The sequence below is a fragment of the Pipra filicauda genome, unplaced genomic scaffold, assembly GCF_003945595.2.
Source record: "Pipra filicauda isolate LSUMZ 115617 unplaced genomic scaffold, ASM394559v2 scaffold293_size922472_pilon, whole genome shotgun sequence".
NCBI classification, from domain to species: Eukaryota; Metazoa; Chordata; class Aves; order Passeriformes; family Pipridae; genus Pipra; species Pipra filicauda.
In genome coordinates this window covers 439,360-460,482 of record NW_024104413.1, presented here as the reverse complement: position 1 = coordinate 460,482, position 21,123 = coordinate 439,360, and the positions used below count along the sequence as shown (strand labels likewise).

At 46.5% G+C, this 21,123-nt stretch overlaps 2 protein-coding genes across 2 annotated transcripts; both read left to right on the top strand.

Annotated features, from left to right (window-relative positions):
* Positions 1 to 1,012: 1,012 nt before the first annotated feature.
* On the top strand, positions 1,013 to 15,840 carry RNF4 (ring finger protein 4). Its single transcript, XM_027712764.2, has 8 exons — positions 1,013 to 1,357; positions 6,240 to 6,403; positions 6,878 to 6,998; positions 7,740 to 7,819; positions 9,140 to 9,149; positions 10,351 to 10,516; positions 12,651 to 12,699; positions 13,045 to 15,840. Exons 1-8 carry the CDS (start codon positions 1,213 to 1,215, stop codon positions 13,192 to 13,194), a joined length of 885 nt encoding a protein of 294 aa, XP_027568565.2. The 5' UTR covers positions 1,013 to 1,212; the 3' UTR covers positions 13,195 to 15,840.
* Positions 15,841 to 16,807: 967 nt separating this feature from the next.
* Positions 16,808 to 20,152, top strand: LOC113991862. Its single transcript, XM_039382996.1, has 2 exons — positions 16,808 to 16,946; positions 17,079 to 20,152. Exons 1-2 carry the CDS (start codon positions 16,875 to 16,877, stop codon positions 19,320 to 19,322), a joined length of 2,316 nt encoding a protein of 771 aa, XP_039238930.1. The 5' UTR covers positions 16,808 to 16,874; the 3' UTR covers positions 19,323 to 20,152.
* The last annotated feature ends 971 nt before the right edge of the window (positions 20,153 to 21,123 follow it).

The following is a 21,123-nucleotide window of genomic DNA, read 5'->3' as shown; positions in this document are numbered from 1 at the left end:
CACTCTGGCAAAAATAATTTCTTCACAGAAGGGGTGATTAGACATTGGAATGGGCTGCCTAGGGTGGTGGAGGCACTATGCCTGGAGGTGTTTAAGGACAGACTGGACGAGGCACTCAGTGCCATGGTCTCATTGACAAGGTGGTGCTCGGTCACAGGCTGGACTCGATGATCTCAGAGGTCTTTTCCAACCTCATTGATTCTGTGACTGTGAAATGTTTACAGAAGACTGGCGGGGGGGGGGGGGGGGGGGGACGGGAAGGGGGATGAGGGGCACCCCAGAGATCACACACACCCTACCTCCAGGTACAGCAGCACCACAGAACACAGCAAAAGCGCGGTCAGGGCCGAACTAACACGGGGACTAAGGAGAGCTTTCGAGGGACAGCGACAAGGGACAGCGGGCCCCGACAGCCCCGCACAGGCCGCACGCCCGTGCGGAACTACAGCTCCCAGCACGCCCTGCGGCCGGAGGAGAGGCGGGGCCGCCGGTCAACCCTCCCTGATTGACGTGCGCGCCGACCACTCGGCAGGGTGCGGGGCCGCAGTTCCGCCAATGGCGGGCGGGAGGGGGCGGGCGCTGCCGTGCGCGCTGCCGGCCGGCGCTGAGGTGAGCGCGGCGGGCCGGGGGCTCGGCCGGGGCAGGGTGGTGGTATCGGGCCCGTCCCACCCGCCAGAGAGTCCGGGCGGCAGGTGAGCGGGGGAACGGAAGCGGAAAGGAAGAGGGAAAAGGGAGAGGGGAAAGGGAAAGAGGAAGGGAAAGAGGAAGAGGAAGGGGAAGCAGGCGTTCCTGGCCGCAGCGGGGGGAGCGGGGGCGATGCGGCCGCTCCTGCCGGTGCGCGGGGCTGGGCCGGCGCCGCTCCAGCCTGGGGACGGTACCCGAGCCCCTGCCCCGGGCGCGGCCCTGCCCGGGAGCCGCATGGCAGGTCCACTCCCCCCCGGGCTCGGGGGGCTCCGGGGCCGTGAGCGGCGCTGCCCGGGGGGCGCGGGGCGGCCCCACCGCTCCTGCCCTGCCCTGCCCTGCCCTGCCCTGCCCTGCCCTGCCCGGCAGGGCCGAGGTGCGGGCACGGCGGGGCTCCCGCCGGCTCTGCCCTGTGTTCCTGGGAAGGTCGGTCTCCTCTCCCGCGGAGGAACCGCAGGGGCTCAGTGGATGTAGCTGAGTGAAGTTGCCGCTCTCCCCCCCGGTATGGTATGACAGGAGGAGGGGAGGGGAATGTTTCTCTTCTGCCTCAGCGCTCCCCCTCTGCACTTCGATTACAGAATGTGGAAAGACTCAACTGGTTTTGTTTTCCTTTCTTTGTATCTGATTTTTGGAACTGTTGAAAGTAAGCTGTGTCCTCTCAGAAAAACTTGTGCAGGTAAGAGCAATGAGGAGCTTTTCTTCTGGCCATTGTCCATCTTTCGTTGCTGTTTCTGAAATAGGACATCTGACTGATGGAAAGGTTTGCTGTGTTCTGTTCTGTGGGTGTTTTAATGTTTTGTCTTTCTTAGGCTGATCGTGAACATGCCATACTTGTCTGTAGATGTAACTGACTGCTTGGAGCAGGCAGACTGGTGTCTCTCTGGTTGGCTGGTTATCTCTCCTGTTACTCTGTTTATAGAGCCTCTCACCAAGCTTTTGTAGTGTGGGAGTGTTTGACCTAATTTGGGTAACACATAATAGATTCAACTTCTGCTTCCAACTGAAGTTGCTGTAGGGCATCTGAGAAAAGGGGAGAATCTTTACAGGTACTGGAAGTACAGGAATATGAAGCTTTGTAAGAGTAAAATATCAGATTAGTGTTCTCTGTGATAAAAAACATCAAAATTAAGACTAGCGCTTTGTGATTGGCATGTGCATCTTCTGGCCACGGAAATCCTGTTATGCAGCTGCATCTTTGATACTGTGTTTTCTGTTGTTAGTAGTACAAAGAGACATTTTGGGTAGAAATAAGAAGCAAAGTCTTAAAGGCATGGGATAACACCTTTTGACATATTTAGTGTATACTGGTTTTGTCGGCTGTGCCTTGCACATTTCCAACGTTTGGATTGACATAATTGCTTCCTTCAAGTAGGTACTTCAGTGTATTTGTTGTGTTTAGGGTGATTATGAACTAAAGTCTTGTTTGTGTTAGTCAGACATAGGGAGAATGTCTGTTTCTTGCTTAAGACAATTTGCCTCAATTCATGCTAAGGACATGGGAGACCAAGACTTTGTTTTCAGAGTGGTGCAAAAAAGTTTTCAGTTTATGTTGTCTAGAAAATCAATTATTTTTGGATGGTAGTTCAAACATGTTTAATTAGGTCAACTTGAACTCATAGAAAGTGTTAATTTTCTTGTGGAGGAAAAAATGTAACAGGAGACTTAAATGAGGAATAGGGGTAGTTACCACTCCTGGTGTAAATATTCTTATTTTAAATGGCTTGACCTTTATTTTTCTCAAGTATCTACCTGTACAGAGAAAAGTTGGTGGATATAGTCTTTAAAATGCTGTTTGTTGTGAGGTCAACACTGCTTAAGCCCTTGGGAGAGCTAAATGATAGGAACAATAACTGCATGTGCAGAGCTCTGCCTGTAAGGGGAAGGGGAGTGGCTTTTTCTGGTACTGTTATCATCCTGCAGTGGTGCAATAAAAAGTATGTAAAAGTTAAAAGTATTTATTGGCTTCCTAAGTTGATCTACTAAGTTTTCACATACAAAAGAAAAAAAAAAAGTCCAGCTGAAGCTGTGAGTCACTGGATGTGTAGGGGTTGAGAGGAAGGAGGTTGATGCATAACTCTTTGTATCAGCCACTCTTGGGAGTCTTGGTGCTGGGTGGTTCCGTGGTGGCTGCTGGAAGAGGAGTGTATGGGCCTTATCATTTAACTCGTCCTCTCCTGCCCTGTGTAGCAGATTGTGTTATTAAATTGAGTGGTCCTGATGTTTTGAAAATTGTGAGGAGTTCTTACTGATGAGTGTATCTCTTAATGTGCAATGTGTTTACCTCTGTTCCTGTGCATTACTAGACTTGACCCGTGGTGTATTTCCTGTGCGTTGCTAGACTCGGTCTGTGGTGTATTTAAGGAGGCAAACTTTGCTTTATTTTCAGTATGCATTCTTACAGTTCAGGTAGTTAATGTTCAGTGAAGTTTCCCAAGTAAGCCAAGAACATGTGGAAATCTGTAGTTCCACAGAAGAGGTTTGTTCTTGCAAAACAGAAATGTTGCTGGATCATGAGGCTACTTCTGCAGTCTTAATAAATTCCTGTAGTCTGATTTGCTTTGTAAACATGACTCTCCTGAGATGGGTCGTGTTGATACTGATGAGCCTGCCTATGGTGCTTTATTTTGAGGTGGTTTACAGTGATGAGCTTCCCTATGGGTATAATTCTCAACTTTCTTCTTCAAAGCAGCTTCTGAAGAAGTTAAGATTTGAGCCATTGCAGGTAGAACTTTTGTGCCTCATATGTACTCTCTGCATTAATTACAAAGAAAGCCTACTGTTGGAAGATTCTGAAAATTAAACCATCTAAATAGCAATCATGCTCTCTGTCATTTAAGTCAAAAAGTGGTTCTGTCTGCTGTTGCCACTGAGGTCTGATACTAGATCCTCTGAGACATTTCATAGTAATCCTGTAAATAATCTGTTCCTTGATATCTTGTTAAAGAAGTAAGTGGATATTTAAAGTGAGTAGGGTGGTCTTAGCACAACAGGTCTTCTATTGTGTATTACTTTGGTTTTCTTTTCACCATAACTTTGAAAATATAAGTTTGTTTGTTGGTTGGCTTCATTTTTTCTTCTGTTTTAGCTCTTCTTTGGAATTTAAGCCACTTGTGGCCAAAGAGAATCTGTGCAACGTTTTTTGTTTGGAGTCATCCCAGGTGTTCCTCCCATGTTTTTAACCCTTTCTAAAGATACTTTGTCAACAAACCATTGCACTGGGTTGTATTTAGTGTTAAATCCTAACAGCACCAGGTCTTGGAAAACCTTCTGGGTGTTTTATATCCAGACTTGTGCTGTCTGGTGAATACAATGAGCTTCTTTTTTATCAGTGCAGTTTTGTCAGTGTATCAGGTTGCTCCAAAAGGTTCTGTTTTAAAATAGTTCTAAGAACCTGTAATTAAAAATAAGCTTATATAAAGTTAATTTCTTTGTAATCCTCAGGTGTGTGTACCAACTAACATTTCCCAGCTTTTTAAGATCCCAAATATTTTTTCCAATTCCATACCTGAGGAGAATCAAGGAAAACATCCTTGACTTTCTTGATGAAATAAAACTTTTAAAAGAATCTAATGTCCTAACTTCCTAATGTACCTCATGTGTTGCTGTCTATTGTTTCTTTTGCTGTGTGCAGAAAACTACTTTGCCCAAGTTATTTCTCATTTGATTTGTACCTGGTTGATGAAGATGGTAGCTTGTTTTTCAGAAATTAGTTTGAAACAGCACATGTGCCAGGCTTAGGGATGATTCTCTCCCTTGCCCCCATCCCTCATCCCCCGTGCTGTGTCCTCCTCCTTCACCTCCTTCTTCCCTTTGTCTCCTAAAACCTCCAAACCCATGAATAATAATTGTGTGGAACTAGGAACTCCTATAGCACAAAGAAAATGTGCTCACAGAACAGTCCTGCTGTTCTTTTGGGTTTGGGTTTTTTTGTATGGGTGCATCATTAGGCATGGTCTTGTTTTAAAAGTTCTTGTCCTCTATCCCAGAAACTCAGTAAAGTGAGTCAAATAGGCTCTTCCCAAGGATGTTGGTAAGGTTGGCAGAAAAGCTTTCTTTCTTGACAAGTGAAATGAAATCTAGACCTTAAGAACAGTGTGAAGTGTTCAGAGAGAGCTCACACTACCTGGACACAGAATGTTGTGGAAAGGAATGTGTAGGTGAGTCCTGCATTGGGGGAGCAAGAGACAAAGTCAGTTCCCAGCTTTCTCTGAGCCTTAGTCTTCAGGTGAGACAGAAAAACTGTACATGTCAGTTTAGATTCCTAAAAGGAACTGGTTACTGAATAGCTTCGTAGTAGGAGGGGATGTTACACATAACAGTTCTGAAAATGAGATCTACTGTGACCAGAATCTGCCTGTGGACTCACTGAGCATTAAGTCTGGCATGTAGTAAATGATTCAGCTGGGGGGAGAGGGGGAAGACATGTTGACTTTAATTGTGGCTTTTGTGCCAGTTTTAAAATGAAAAAATGTGAGAAAATTGCTGAGTGATGTGTTGCTTAAAACTATACATAAATGTATCTCTGGGCTTAGTAATAAGTAACAAATTTAGTGTAAGCATTTTTCTCAAGCATTTTCTCAAGTTTTGTTTTAAAATATTACAGTTCAGTGTTAACGGGTCTCTTAAGAAAGTGATTTATGAAATAGAGAGAGTAAGTTGAAGATGAAAAAGATCAGTCAGATTTCCTTTAATTCAAGGTTAGGATTGACTACTGGTGCTGTTCCATCCCATATCCCACTGCATGGTCCCAGTGTTTCCTCATCTGTGAGTAGGCTAACAGCATGTGTGCTGGTCTTTGCAGTGAAAATCAAAGTCAGCTCAGGAAGACAATTCAGCAATTCTTGTTTAACATAATTGGTTTTTTCCTAGCCCCTCCACTGTCTCCCCTCACGCCCTCCCACAGCTCCTCATTGTGTGTTGGATCTGTGGTAACTGTACCACAGCCGAGCTCTGAGATGGACCCTTCAGTACCCGGGCAGTTACTCAGAGCTGCCTTTATGCTTTTCACCTCTCCCCCTTGGCAGGGAGCTGGGCACACACACCTGCAGGCACCAGAGCAGCTACGGGGAGCGCGTGTTCTCCTGCACATCAGCAAGGATTTTGAAACTGAAATTTCTCTGCTCCACTTGCTTTAGATTCCTCTCAAGCTCTTTGGCTCCCAGCTGCTGGAATCTGAAGGTGGGTTGGAGAAGAGAACTGCTCATCTGGAGTTTTTGGTTCTCTGAAGATGGCTGCTTCTGACACAATTCCCAGTGATTGCTGCCCACGGACATTGGCTCGAGAGTCAATCAGTTGCTTTTCAGTTCGATGTCATTGGGATTCCTTAGTATTCTTCTAGTTTGCTGTCAAATTCACTTATTCTGGTGTTTAGTTAATGGGTAGCAATGACTGAGGCTTCAGGCTCAGCTGCAGGTGTCTGAGGCTCAAATACTGAACTCTGGGACTTCCCTCCCCTCTGACTTTGGGCAGAAGCTGGTGACTCGGAAATGGGAGTCTTGGAGTAGGAGTGTTGAAGAGAACAAGCATTGCAGATAGGTAATCTCTCTTCTCTTTGATAGGTTTGGAAGAACATCGTTCTCTGACCCTGAAAAATCTGGACTTTTTGTCAGTGACCTACTTAAAGGAATCCAAGGAACTTATAGTTTTAGCTTCCTTGCCATTACTTTTTTGTTGTGTGTACCTCTTGATTGGTGGTTTTAGATCAAGAAACACTATGAGCACAGTAAGTATTTCACTACTCAATGCAATCCTGATTCTTGAAATGTGTTTTCCATGGTACTTCTGAAAATTATTTTAAGAGTTTGTAGCTAATACACAGGAACATAAGTATATTAAATCTTCATGTAACTTTATGTTCAGTGGTAATGAAGATTTTGAATCCCTCTAGGTTTTAGCAATAGTTCAGAAATGCTTACAATGTGAGCAAAAACCTGATAAATTGTGAACTAGTCTTCTCATTTCCAAACCATCATGATAGGCTTTTTCTTGGTGAGGCAACTGGTAAGAGATCTGGGGTGATGTCTTTTCATCGATGCCATGCATTCAGGTAGGAATAACTCATACCACCATTCAATGAACGCCCCAATCATTCCAGGACTGTTGTCTGTATCCTTGTGTGCGTTCGTTGGTGTTGCAAAATCGAGGGCCACATTAATATTGCTCACACAGAAAATGCTAAGTCTTTGTTCTCTCTTAGACTCAACGAAAGCGCCGTGGAGGAGCAGTTAATTCTAGGCAAGCTCGAAAAAGAAACAGGCTCACGGCTTCCACTGCAGAAATGGCGTCAGAAGCAGAGCCAATTGAGCTTGAAGAAAGCGGTAAGCTTTCTTTTGACCTTGGTAAGAACAGAAACTGCTTCTGGAGGCTTGGTGTTCTACTGAAAGTGTGTTTTAGCCTGGAAAATGTTAGTTCCTAGGCCCTTTACTGTACAGGAAGGGAAACCTAGTATGGAAGCCCCTAGTATGGCATCTTGAAATAACAAGCCTACTGACAACTGGTTTGATTTAGTACTGAGCTACGATACATTTACCACTAGTGATGGATGAGTTGCATAGGAAAGGTCCTCAAAAGCTGCTCAAACATCTGGAAGTCTACTCTGGCGAGCTGGGAGTCACTGCAGCTGCCACTACAGAGAGTGGCAAACTAAGTTTGGGAACTCCTAGGTTTGAAAAAGATAAGAAAAGCTCTGTCATTAGTTGTGTCCCATTTGAAGGGAACATGTGCAGCACGGTACTTTAAAGTTATTATTTTTTTTCTGTGTGATGAACATTCTGCTGTGTCAGATGAATTGTCTGTTGCTGTGTGCCTCCCACAAGCTGTATTATCCAACAGAACTGTGTGAGGAGCTCAGCTGCTGTTCCCCTTGCATTGCAGCTTGCAGAAGACAGGGCAGGTAATGCTCTGTGTGGACTGCTGAGGGCAAAACTTGAGTGAAATGTTGGACACATTCTTATAGATAAAATGGACAGAACATGGTTGAACCTTGGCCTGTTGTGCAGTGGCAGGCAATTTTACTCCTCTACAATCTCTGATCTTGATTCTAACATTCTGTTTTTCAGCTGGTGAAGAAGTAGTAGATCTCACATGTGAATCTTCAGATCCCGTGGTTGTTGATCTAACTCACAATGACTCCGTTGTGGTAAGTAGTGAACAGCACACTTGTCTAAATCTTGTCGTCAAATGAGTTTTCTGTTGTGCTCCCTCATAGAATCTGACTTTAAGTTCAAAACTGACTTGTCAGTGCATGGAAGCCCTGTGTTACAGATAACACAGAAGCTGCTCTGGAGGTGCACTTGCAGGTAGTGATAGGATAATATAAAATAACTTTTTGCTCCAGAACCCGACATGAATATATATCAGTCACGAGTAGTGTAACATAAAGAGATAGTTGAAGCTTTTCTAGATATATCAAAGATAGAATCGTAGAATTGTTCAGGTTGAAGAAAACCTCTTAAGATGATTGAGTCCAACCATTCACCCAGCACCATCAAGTCCACAACTAAACCATGTCCCTAAGCATGACATTTACATGTCTTTAAAATACTTCCACGGATGGGGACTCAAGCACTGTCCTAGGCAGCCTCTTCCAGTGCTTGCCAACCCTTTTGGTGAAGAATTTTTTCAAATATCCCTAGTGATTTAAAGAAAAAACCAAGGGAGAGAAGAGTAAGTCTTTGACTTATTCTTATATGAAGTGTTTAGCTGCAGCATTGGTTTGAGGTACTCCTGTCAGAGATGCCAAGCACAACTTTAGCTGACTGGGTGCAAACCAGTTGATCTCATTACTCCAACAAGTCTTAAAAAAATCTACTTTTTTTTCCCTTTACTGGTGTTTTGAAAGCTTTGCTCCAGCCAGTATTGTGGTTTATCCTCTCAGATTTGGGATGCCACTGCTGCTACGCAAATCAGAAACAAGCAGCAGGAATAGCATGGGGGTACTTCTTGATGGGGTTGTTCCTTAGCCTTTGCAAAGGAAAGGCCTCAAACTTCACAATTGCACTGCCCCTGCTCCAGTTCCACCAAAGACAACAGTGGGTTGGGGATTATTTTTTTTCCCTTCAGCAGCTGCTCTCATATGAAGCATTTATGGACATCACTGCTGAATCGGCCTGTTTGGGGAGAAAGAGGGAAAGAATCACCTCCAGCCTGAAACCATAAATCATGGAACTGAAATGGGGGAGCAGGGAGGAGGGGGTTCAGGTGGTTCATAAGCTGCCTTTATTTCTACCCCATTGGAGCAGTGGGAGCAGAACCATCAGCATCCACTTGGTTGTTTAGAGCAGCAGTTAATATAATACTTTTAACATTCTTAGTCAAAACAAGAGCAATAGCCTACCATTCTTAGCTTGTTTTGTTGTAACTGCTTTGCTTAACTGGTGTTTGTATGTAATACCAGGGGTGCACAACAAAGTCTAATTGTATTTTGTTTTCTCTTCTTTCCCATATGTATTGATGCAAGATTGTTGAAGGTGAGTGAACGTTTTAAAATTGGTAATGGAATTGTCTTAAATGGACCCTATTATTTTTGTTTGCCTTTTCCAATGAGCTTGAGCAGCATGAATCGAAAATGCATTTAGGAAAAGGCAAAGGATATTGATAAAGCATCTAGCTGGTGTCTTAAGAGAATGAATCCAGTCTGTGTTTCATAGTCACTATCAGAGCTTGTAGAAAGTACCTGAAATAAAATACATCAAAGCTGTTTTAATTGCTTCTTACTTTCCAAAAATAGAATTTCTTTAAGCCCCAAGTTGACCATAATTTTAATTAGCACTGGAATATCAGCTTTGAATAAAAAAGAAAATGTCAAAAGATTTGTTTAACCTGTATTGCAGTGAAGAAGCTTAAGGAGAAAGTGATTTGTGGTCATAGTATTCAGTTTCATTATCTACTCTAACATGCTTCAAATTTTGTAGAGAGTAGTATTAACAAGTGTTAATTAACAAGTTGTTTTTTTTATTACTTTAGATATTAAAATAGTTACAGGTCTAAAGAAGTTAATCCTTTATATCTGTCAGCCTTGTTCTGATTATATTATTGGACATGCATTAGTATGTTGTCAGCTGCTTACCTAGAATATAATCTGTTCTGTGATCTAAATGAAGCAAGAGCAAGTGAAAAGTACCGACATTAAAAGTTGTAGCTGAACACTTAGGCAGGAAGGGACTTTAATTTTGTGACTCTTTATGTCATTTTAATTGATTAATGCTTGATTATTTTTACATGGACACTGGAGTTGCAGAGATAATTGACTTCAGTCTTCTCCCTTCCCTATCACACAGCAACTGTTGCAGTTCCTCACCATGGGATCGTAGCAGTTTCTGTCAGCAGGGACTGGGAGGGGTATCTTCTTTTTACAGGGGAAATTGATTCACAGGTGGTGTAATTACATGAAACATAGGACACTGAGAATCTTTAAGGTCGCATTTTAGCTGTTTGTAGGGGGAGGAGTGCAAATGTTTTCTGTCAGTATGTACCAAAGTATTCACAATATTTGGACGTGTTCAGCCTTAATATTTAGGAAACTAGTTTGTTTAAGGTTGCTTTTAACCCAGCTGAGTATGGTCCATTTAAAATAGGAACCCTTACAGACTATTTCTAATCTCGCATTTCAAGGATAGTTCCAGATAGAGAGAGACAATAGTATAGCTAACTTAAAAAATTAAATTGCAGAGAATCAACGACAAAGGAGAAATCTTAGACTAAGAAGCCAGCGACAGTCGGACAGCTGCGTACTGAGTAGCGATGATGAAGATGAAACAAGAGATAATGATGTGTATGTGACCGAAAAAGTGTCTCGAGAACTGGGACCACTGGAAGAGGAAACTGAAAGCACTAAGTACGTATGCCTCATGACCTACCAGACATTGAGTTGTGCTTCTTTTCATACAGACAGCACTGACTTGTATGGCCATCGCCTGACTTGTCTTTGAAGCCTTCACTTAGTTCCCTCTTTCAATGAGTACAACATCCCATGTTGCATGATGATCAAATGATACCATTTCCGCTTCAGGATGAAAAGCCAGCCCAAGACAGATGTACAACTTTGTATACAGCCTTAAAGATGAGTGTGGGGATATGGCAAGGAAGGGGGATTAGTCACAGGCCATAGCTCACAATGTATCGCATTTGCTTTTTATACAAAGCTCTGGTAGTTATTTTAGATATGGAAATACTTTTGTTGGTGTCGATGAGGTTTGATAGCGCAAGGCTGGCAGGCAGCAGCCTGGCAAATTCCAGTAAAAACACTTCTGTGTTCCCTGCTTGTTTTGCACACTGTGCCACTTGCTGCCTTTCTCCAAGCAGCAGCCATCCTCCTCAAGGTATCCTTGCAAGGCCATTGTGGAGATTGTGCTCTTATGGCCAGTTCTTGTTCTGTCCCATGGATGTTATGGAGCCCTGGTATGTCTGCATGTGAGATAGGGATCTTGCTGTTTCAGTCAGTAAAGACCCCATTGTGCAGAGAAACAGTAAAGTCCTGCTGTAATGTGTTAGACTAATTAAGAGAACTTGGGTTTTCTGTGACTAGGGAACACAAAGGACATAAGAATTGTTGTATAAACTTTTTTTAAAGTGGTTCTTTGGAGGGGGGAAAGTACAGGATTTAATGAAGCTGGCGTGCTTTGAGCCTTTTGGATTACTGAAAGGCAGTGTGAGAGAGAACTTGAGTATGGAACTTCTGGGTGTCAGATCATAAATATGCCATTGAAAGGGCCTATACTATTCTAACTCATAGTGCATTTTGATGGTGGATTTATAGATGTTTAAATTTTGGTTGTTCAGTATTTCAGAGAACAAATCCCACTAATTGGATAATATGAAAAATATTAGTTTGTTTCTTCAGCCTCAGGCTTCTCTGTTAAAGACTGTACCTTCCTGCTCTGTGTAGGTGAGGCTGAAAGAATTCACTGCTGCAGCATTTAACATTGACAAAAGGGTCCTCCCTGGTGCTGGAGATTGCCAGAGCCATCTGTAGTGTTGGACTCCTCTTCCTTCTAAGAAGATTATCATTAATTATGATTTGTTACTGAGGTGCTATTATAGCTGCTGCCTAAAGAATTGGAGGAGTAAAAATGGGAGAATTAGTGGAGTTAAATTTTGTAGGTTAAACAAGGGGTAGATGTTAGTAGGGTTCCCTGCTTGAATTTAAGCTATCCTATGCTTTCTATTCCTCTATGATTAATAAATTACAAACTGTGATTTAGCATGAGCCGTGACATAAAGCCAAGTGTTTAAGGTAGAGGTCTGAAAGTTTAAAATAGAGATTGGTTTCAAAAGAAAAGCAGCAGGAAACTCATTTCTAATAGAGAATAATATTTAGCAGTTGGGCTAGGACATGTTCCTTAGGCAGCTGAGCTGTATCCCTTTGGCAAGTGTGTGTGCAATAGAGCTGTCCTGGAGGCCGAAGGCAGCACAGGGACATCTGTAAGCACAGCTGGGTAACAGCCACCGAGTGGGTCTTTCCTTCTTGGAAGTGGAAATTTGTTTTTTGGTATCTCCTGATGTTCGTGTGTTGCTGCCCTCCATTTTATAAGGAGGAGTTCTTGGAATGTGTGTATTGCTGAATTAGAACAGGGGATATTTGAATTTCTGGCAGCCTCTTCCCTTTCTAGAATGACTTGTTTCCAAGGCACAGGTAGATGCTTTTGTTACAGAGCTGTTACTGATGTTGTTGATGGCCGTACCTATGGTGCCCAGTGCTAGAGACTGCTGTCCCTTCTAGTGCTAGAGCAGGGTGACTGACTGCATCTTCCCCCTAGTGAAAACCTTTCCCTTAGAACAAGGAGACCCAGACTCCTTATTACATGCCACAGACTGAGGGAGCTAAAGATACATGGGGATCTTCAAAAGAAATGTGTCATGGCTGGTCTGCGCTCAGATGGTGACGGGACGTTTTGTGTGTCGGCAACGCCCGACGTGCAGTGAGATTAATGGCTGCATGTTCTTTCTTGTTCTGTTCTCTCTGCCACAAGGCCGTCTGGTACTGTTAGCTGTCCCATTTGCATGGATGTCTACTCAGAGGTAAGAGTCCACATGCTGTCATCCTTTCTGTCTTGTGGGAGGGAGAATGGGGCAGAGGGGGAGCTGCACAACTCAGTTGGCCTGTTTGGGATGTTGCAGAGATCTGACTTGAAGCACAGAGCTTGTTTTGAAGCTCATACTAACTTGTCACTCCAAGTCACTTCTTGGTGGCATGGATAGAGGGAGAAACTTTTGCCAGGATGGCACTGAAAGATCTTTCAGTTCCGTATTATTCTAAGAGTAAAAGACAATTCCAGATATCCAAGTCCTGTTTACCTGGTGGCAGGAGACCAGCAAAGTTGAATTCTTTACTTCCAGTGCCTCTTGTGGTTTCCTTTCTTCCAGATTGTGCAAAGTGGACGACTGATTGTGTCAACAAAATGTGGCCATGTCTTCTGCAGTCAGTGCCTCCGTGATTCCCTTAGGAATGCCAACTCTTGCCCAACCTGCAGGAAGAAACTCACTCACAGACAATATCATCCCATTTATATATGAGTACTTTTACTTCTCAGGACAGTCTCAATGGATTTTGGGGGAAAATGTCATGTTTTCAGTGCTTTGAAGATTTAAAGAGCAACAGGTTGTGCACAAATCCAAATAAAATTGTTTTGTTTTTTTTTTTGGAGAACGACTTGTATGTATCTAGACAACTTTTTTTTATGGTCCAAGCTGCTTCTTTTTATGTTCCTTGTTATAATGTTTTATCAATGACTGTCTATAAACTAGACCAGCAGCCTAGACCAGGAAGGAAGCAGTTAATCAATTTTCTTCTACTTTTTCTAATGCTAAAAAATGAGGGGGCCTGAATATTTTGTTTTTTCTTACTCTATAAATTATTCCCACCATCACATCTAGATATGAAATAGTTTCCTTTTCAGAAGACAGATTAGCAATTTATCATTTAATTACACTTTTGTTTTTGTCCTGTAAGAAGTTCACGACTCTTACTTTCCTGCATGTCGTCTTTGCCCAAGTAGAGTAAGTTCTGTAGTGATGGCTTGTGTTTTCATAAACAAGGCTTAAATTGACAATGAAGGTTATGCAATAAAATAACCTGCTGTTGACCGGCAGTCAGGTGTTTTGAGCAGAAGGCTTGAACATGTAGATGTTTTTATGAACTCCATGAGATCTAAAATACGTAGAAACGTTGCAACATGTACAATGTGAAAATACTTCTTTGATTGTTTTAACTGCCAAGAATTCCTGTATTTGAATCCAAACACTGAATTTATTTTCTAACATGATGAGGTGGTCTCTTGGGTTTACTGCTGTGCTGTAACACTCTCTCCTAATAACCAATGAGAATATAGACTTCTCTAGGCTTCCTAGTGATGAATAAGAAGCAAACTGTATGCTGTCCTCTTGTCAGGTGAATACCAAACTACCTACAGATCTTCTTACTGTGTCAGCTGTTCCCTGTTTAATGCTTTGAGTGTGTTTGCCTTGCTGTTCTCTCTGGTTGTTAAACTGATACCTGACTGGTTGTAGCCTGGTGCATAGGATTGAAAATTAAAGAACTGTACTGCCATGGATTTAGGAAGCGGAGGCTTTAGAAGGTGTTTGGTAGCAATGTTAACTTGACAGCTTTTTGAGAGACAAGTTTAATCACTCTTTGCCCTGAGCGTTGCCCAGCTTTCTTTAAATGTGTATTTTTAAAAAAGAAGAGAAGGCGGGTATATGTCCTAGGAGAGAGAATTCCTCTATTTCAGAAGGCAGGAATACACCAGTTTATGTACTGTTATCAAGTCACTTTTTTTTCACCCCAGAACTCAGTTCTAAATCCTTCAAGTCTGTTACTAAATGTGCAAGCTGATGTAGATGAGCTGATACAAACAGGTTTATGCAGACAAGATGATTAAAATCAGTGTTTTATGATCCACATTTGCAGTAGGCATATCTGTGAAAAAGTCCAGAATTAACCTTGGACACCTTTTGGCAGTTGGTTATGGAAACCATTATAAGAACCATTCTGTGCCCTGGTGCAGCACAACTGTAGGATGTGTCTTTGCTAACCTGTCCTAGGGATCTGTAGGAAGTCTTTAATTACAGCAGCTCTTGTAATTAGCTGTTTCAAGATCTTTCTTGAAGTTTGCAACCCAAAGTAAAGTTGATTTCTTTCTTTTTTTTTTTTAATGAGGATGTTTCTGGATGTTTCTGGATATAGTAATACAGAGTTCTGTTCTGTAAAGGATGTCTGAAGAAAGGCAGTACCTTCCCCACCCTGGTTTGGAATAGCTTTGGTTCAGCACTGTTAGCAGGAATATGCAGTTTCTGCATTGTGGCAGTACAGTGACTCCTACAAAGTTACACACATTCAGTTCCTGTGTGCTCCCACTGGTGATATAAACTACAGGCAAGGACTACGGCTGTCGTAGGGTAGTGTGGTGACAGTGACGGCTGCATTTGTGTCCCAAAAAGCAGATAGTCAATGCTTAAAGCATTAACTGTGTGAAAAGAAAAAATCCAACATTAAAACAGTCAAGACCCTTAAGGGTCACAGGAACAGCTTTCTCCAAGTAGCTTAAGAAACAAATAATACTAAATTATGGCCAGTTTTCCTTGGGTGACTGCTCCATGAGAAAAATGATCAAAAGAGGATTTAAGGGATTACTTCTGGGGATGAGGGTGAGTTCCTTTACCATGCATCTTTCACAGTGTACTAGCCATAGCCTAAATGACTTTGCACAACTCCCTCCATGTAAATAACACTTTACAGTTAGTGTCTCCATAAATAGATTTAATTGAAATTTAGATATCATAAACTATAAAATAACAAGACAAAACATTTTTAGCTTTTGTGTACCCTGTGAAGTGCCACAAATTTTGTGCATCTCAAAATGAATATTATGCCTCAGTAAATGGAAAAAAATAGGAAATTCATTACATGCTTTCTTTTTAAGGGGAAAAAAGAAAAAAATCTTAATATACTTGAGTTCCAGTAATGTTTTGCATTGGCAAGAACTCATAGATACAGGAAAAAACTCTTTATAATATGTAGATGTCTGTCTTGCTGTATATAGTTCAGGTTTTCCTGTATTTAATTGTATTCGAGTCTGTCTGCCCATCTGTGTTGGACTCTGCTGGTAAGCAAAGGGTTTTCTTAACAGGTGGAAATAAAAGTCTTGGTTTGACCAATCATAAGGACTTGTTCTTTTCATCATGATCTAGTCCTTAATTTCGGGGGAAAACCTCCTGCAGACCCAAGTCTTTTAGTTGCCGGGGCCAGCGTGTGTTGGGTGGGGCGAAGGAGAAGGGCGCTGCCTGGGGCGTAGGGAGGGATGCGTGGACGGGAGGGGGAAGTCCTGCTGCGGGCTGGGGCAGTGTGGCCATGCAGGGCTGGGCCTGTGAGTGGGCAGTGCCGGAGAGGGCTGACTGGAAGGGACGGCAGGCTGTTGGGCCATCTGCCGGCTTTGAAGCTGCTGGGCAAGCCCCCGTTGCCTGTTGCGTGCAGACGTCGTCGTCAGATGGGAGGCAGCGTGCTGGAGAGAGGGCGAGGAGGAACGCAGAGGAGAGGGCCGGGCGCCTGCTGCTTTGAAAGTCAGGAGAAAGCTCATTGGAGTTCTTCTCCCAACAAACTAAAGAGATGCCCTTTCCCTGAAGTTCTTGGCCCTTCTTTTGGCTTTTCTTACATTCTCTTCTTTCTTAACTTTTGCCCTTTCTTACTCTTAACAAGGCAATTCTACCCAGAAGTAACTTGTCTCTCTGACCCTGGGACATGCCGTGGCCACGGCTGGCTGCCCAGGGTGGTGGCACCGCCAGCTGCTGGATGCAGACAGGGCTGAACTCTGGGGAGGCCGCGGGCACCGAGGCCGTGCGGGAGCTGTTGGCTGGGACCGGTTGGAGCGTCTGTGATGGGAAAGCGGGGGAGCCTTGTGCCGGGCACAGCCGGTTCCAACTGATTCCAACCAGCTGCAGCCAGTTGTGTGCCCCCTACGCTGCTGTCCTAGGGGTGCTGGGAAATGGCCCATTGTGACAGCATTGCCGGGCCCTTTGTGATGCAGGGCCTCCTTGGGCACACAGGCCATTGTGACAGTGCGGGGCCCCGCCCTGCCCGGGAGGCTATTTAAGGAGGGCAGAGGCCTGGAGTGCCCTCTTTCTCCCAGGAGAGCTTCTGTCTCAGGAGGCAGCATCTCTCTCGGGGGCCTCAGCGGCAGAGGAAGTAGCCGACGTGGACGATGTGGAAGATGAAGAAGTTTACCAACTTGCAGCCACGCAAGTGGCTGTCGAGCTGGCAGAGGAATCACAAGGTGAAGGATGGGGTAGTGGAGAGCTGCCTTGGTGCCAGGGCTGGGCTTGCAGGCACGGAGAGGCCTGACGTGCCATGGCAGCTGCCTCCATCTCACACCGCCTTCTCCTCCTCCTCCTCCTCCTCGCCACAGGTGGACAACTGGCAGGCGCAGGCAGCAGCGCAGGAAGAGGAGAACACCTCTTCTGCTGCCGTGGCTGAGCAGGTGAGAGCGGCAGGGGCAGAGAGCCAGGCAGCTGCCCCACAGAGCCCCAGAGGCTGCGGCCGCGCTGTGCTGGACACACTGCAGCGCGTGGCACGCGCCACCCGGCGCAGGCTTGCGGTTGGGATCCGGCGACGTGGCCAGAAGCCGGAGCCACAGAGGGAGGTAGAACCGGGTATGGAGGTAGCGACAGCAGGAACATCCACAGCAGCAGGGTCAGAGAGGCAGGACTCTGTCCTGCAAAGCCCCTGCTGTCCCCCCAGCCCCTTCCCAAGCCATCCGGAAGCTCTCAGTGGGCAGTGGGCCGGGGCAGCAGCAGGGGCAGTGCTGCCAGTGGCAGAGAGCAAGGAGGGGGCCTGGTCTGAAGAGCTCTCAGACATCTCCAGCCAATCAGAGCAGTCCCAAGGGGAGGAAAGGACAGAGCAACCGCTGTCCCATGGAGGAGACAGCAACGGTCAAGAGCTGTTTCAGGAGAAGACGAAGAAGAAGAGCAGCCAAGTCCACACCATCTGGGTCAAGCCCTTTTACCCAGAGGTCTTGCTGGACCCCCACACTGGTTGCCAGGAGGGGCCCGGTTTCCCCAGCAGTGTGGGCAGAGAGGTGGTAGAAGAGGCAGACACTGACCTGCACAGCTCTTGTCCTGCCCTGGCGGGTCCCACGGACAGCCAGCCAGCAGCTGCTGCCCTCGCCGGAGCTCCTGAGGAAGAGGAGCACTGCACACCTGTCGCTGCCGAGGCACAAGAGGCGGCAAAGACGGCAGCTTCTCCTGCCTTGGGCGAGCAGGCGACAGCAGCAGGGCCAGGGAGCCAGGCAGCTGCCCTGCACAGCCCCTTCTGCTCCCCCAGCCCCTCGCCAATCCAGCTACAAGCCAATGGCCTCAGCGAGCAGTGGGCAGCAGCAAAGGCAGTGCTTCCAGCGCCAGAGGCTGAGGAGGGGGCCTTTTCCAAGTTGGGGCGAGACTTGAATGTCTACAGCCCCCAAGAGCTGCCCCATGGGGAACGCAGTGGAGACCAAAGCTGGAGCAGCAGAGAAAAGGGGTTCCCTGTGCCCATCCCATGTGAGGTATTGGCAGAGTCTTGGGACCTTCAAGCACCCACACCGAGAGCCCGTGCCCCAGTTCGCCGCAGCAGCAGCCCTTACATCAGGCCACAGGCCCCAACCCCGGACCGCTGTGCCCTCAGCCCCTCGCCGTGTGAGCTGGAAACTCTCAGTGGGCAGCGCGGGGGCGTCTGGTCCTCAGAGCTCTGGGACATCTCCAGGGAGTCCCAAGGGCAAGAACACACACACCAACCGCTGTCCCAGGTGGAAGACAGCAACGACACTGAGCTGTCGCAGGACAACTGGGAAGACATCGAGATCTACACCATTTGGGTCAAGCCCTCCCTCATACCAATCTTGCTGGAACCTCAGACTGGGGGCCAGGAGGGACCCAAATGCCCCTGCACCATATGCAAAGAGGCAGCAGAACAGACAGATGGTGACCAGCACAGCACAGCAGCAGGGGCAGAGGGCCAGGCAGCTGCCCTGCACACTTCCCCCTGCCCTGCCAGCCCCTCACCAAGCCAGCTGGCAGCTCTCAGTGAGCAGTGGGCAGTGGCAGCGGTGGGGGCATTCCTGCCAGTGGCCCAGACAAAGGAGAGGGCCTGGTCCAAGGATGGGAGTCTCTGGGACATCTCCAGCCTCTTAGAGCCCTGCCAAGAGGAAGAAAACACAGCTGAAAGCTGGAGTACTGGGGGAGTAACTAGCTCTGTGTCCCTCCCGTGCGGGCCATGGGCAGAGCCCTGGGACTCTCAAGAAGGCACATCCACGGACGATGATCTGGGGGCAGTCCGGGACATGGGTCCTTCCAACCCAAACCAGCAGTTTTACATGGGCACAGGCACGGACTTGACGGAAGAAGGCCTTTTGCAACCCAGACCAAGGGCAAAGAAGAACTCCCAGGAACAGAAGGCCGTCAGGGGGGCAATTTGCTGCGAGGACGACTTGCTGGCATGGGACAGACAGTCTTCTGAGCGCTGCCAAGTCGAGCCCTCATCAACGCCTGTCTCAGCACAGCGGCCCTCTCTCTTCAGGGAGGCGCTCCGGGCTCTGTGCGGGGCATTCTGCTGGTCCTGCCTGGCGAGACGGGATGGCGGCTCCCAGGGGGTGGCGGTGACCGCACCGACATCCACCTGATGACCGGTCACCAGTGGTGTCACCCAGGGCTCAGTTTTGGGGCCAGTCCTGCTGGTCTGTTGGTTTGGATTGCCCTTTTCCCGGTCAGCGAGGACTTCACCTGACTGCCACGATTTTCCAAAACCATGGAGAGTGGCCTAGCAACTTTGTCTGCCAGCTCCCTCAGGACCTGTGGATGAACCTCAGCGGGTCCCTTGTGCACATTCAGGTTCCCGACACGCTCTCGAACCTGATCCTCTGCTGCAGGGGACTTAGGCACTTCTTCTGCCAGTCCCTGCCTTTGCCTTTCTCCACTTGGGCGGCGTGGCTGGAGCACTTGCTGTTGAAGACTGAAGCACAGAAGTCCTCAAGAGCCTCAGCCTTCTCTTTGTGCATGATAGCCACGTCTGCCAGTTCCTTCTGGAGAGGGCCCACCTTATCCCTAGGCTGTCTTTAGCAAGACAGCTGTAGAAGCCCTTCCTGTTCTCCTTAAGAGACAGACTCAAGCCGAGCCGGGCCTTGGCTTTCCCACCCTTGTCCCCAGCTTCCCTACCCTTGTCCCCATCCTCCCAGACCACCTGTCCTTCTTTCCGTTCCCTGAAGTAGGAGAATAAGTCCCCTTAAGTTCTGTAGGTTTAAGTAGGGGTAGGGAAGAATTAGTCGAGTTAAGTTCCATAGGATAAAGTAGGGATAGGTGTTAGCAGTGCTCTCCACTTGAATTTCAAAGTACAAGGTAAAGGCCGTCTCATGCTTTCTCTTCCCGTTTCCTGACCAAAATTACAAACGGGGCTTTAGCATGGGTGGTGACCTAGGAGAGCCTAGTGTTTCAGGTAGACTTGTAAGAGTTTAAAATAAAGATCGGTTTTGCAAGAAAAGTGTCAGGAAGCTTGTGTTTTGAAAGAGAATAATATTTAGCGGTTGGGCTCGGATTTGTTCCTTAGGCAGCTGAGCTGTGTCCGTTGGCAAGTGTGTGTGCAATAGAGCTGTCCTGGAGGCCGAAGGCAGCACAGGGACGTCTGTAAGCACAGCTGGGTAACAGCCACCGAGTGGGTCTTTCCTTCTTGGAAGTAGAAGTTTGTTTTTCAGGCTCTCCCGATGTTCGTGTGTTGCTGCCCTCCATTTTATAAGGAGGAGTCTTGGAAGACGCGTCTTCTGGGGCTGGGCCACTGCTAAATTACAACAGGATATCTAGAAGCCTTTGTTGAAATAAAACTACTGGTTTGACCAATATGCAGAGCTGGTTCTTTTCATCACACAATAGTCCTGCATTTGGGAGGAAAAAAGCATCCTGCAGACCCAAGTCTTTTAGTTGCTGGGGCCAGCGTGTGTTGGGTGGGGCGAAGGAGAAGGGCGCTGCCTGGGGCGGAGGGAGGGATGCGTGGACGGGAGGGGGAAGTCCTGCTGCGGGCTGGGGCAGTGTGGCCATGCAGGGCTGGGCCTGTGAGTGGGCAGTGCCGGAGAGGGCTGACTGGAAGGGACGGCAGGCTGTTGGGCCGTCTGCCTGCTTTGAAGCTGCTGGGCAAGCCCCCGTTGCCTGTTGCGTGCAGACGTCGTCGTCAGATGGGAGGCAGCGTGCTGGAGAGAGGGCGAGGAGGAACGCAGAGGAGAGGGCCGGGTGCCTGCTGCTTTGAAAGTCAGGAGAAAGCTCATTGGAGTTCTTCTCCCAACAAACTAAAGAGATGCCCTTTCCCTGAAGTTCTTGGCCCTCCTTTTGACTTCTCTTCTCTTCTTTCTTACCTTTTGCCCTTTCTTACTCTTTTCTAAGTCACACGCATGTGGAGTAGTTACCTTTCAAAACACTGTCAAGCAATTTGCTGTTTCA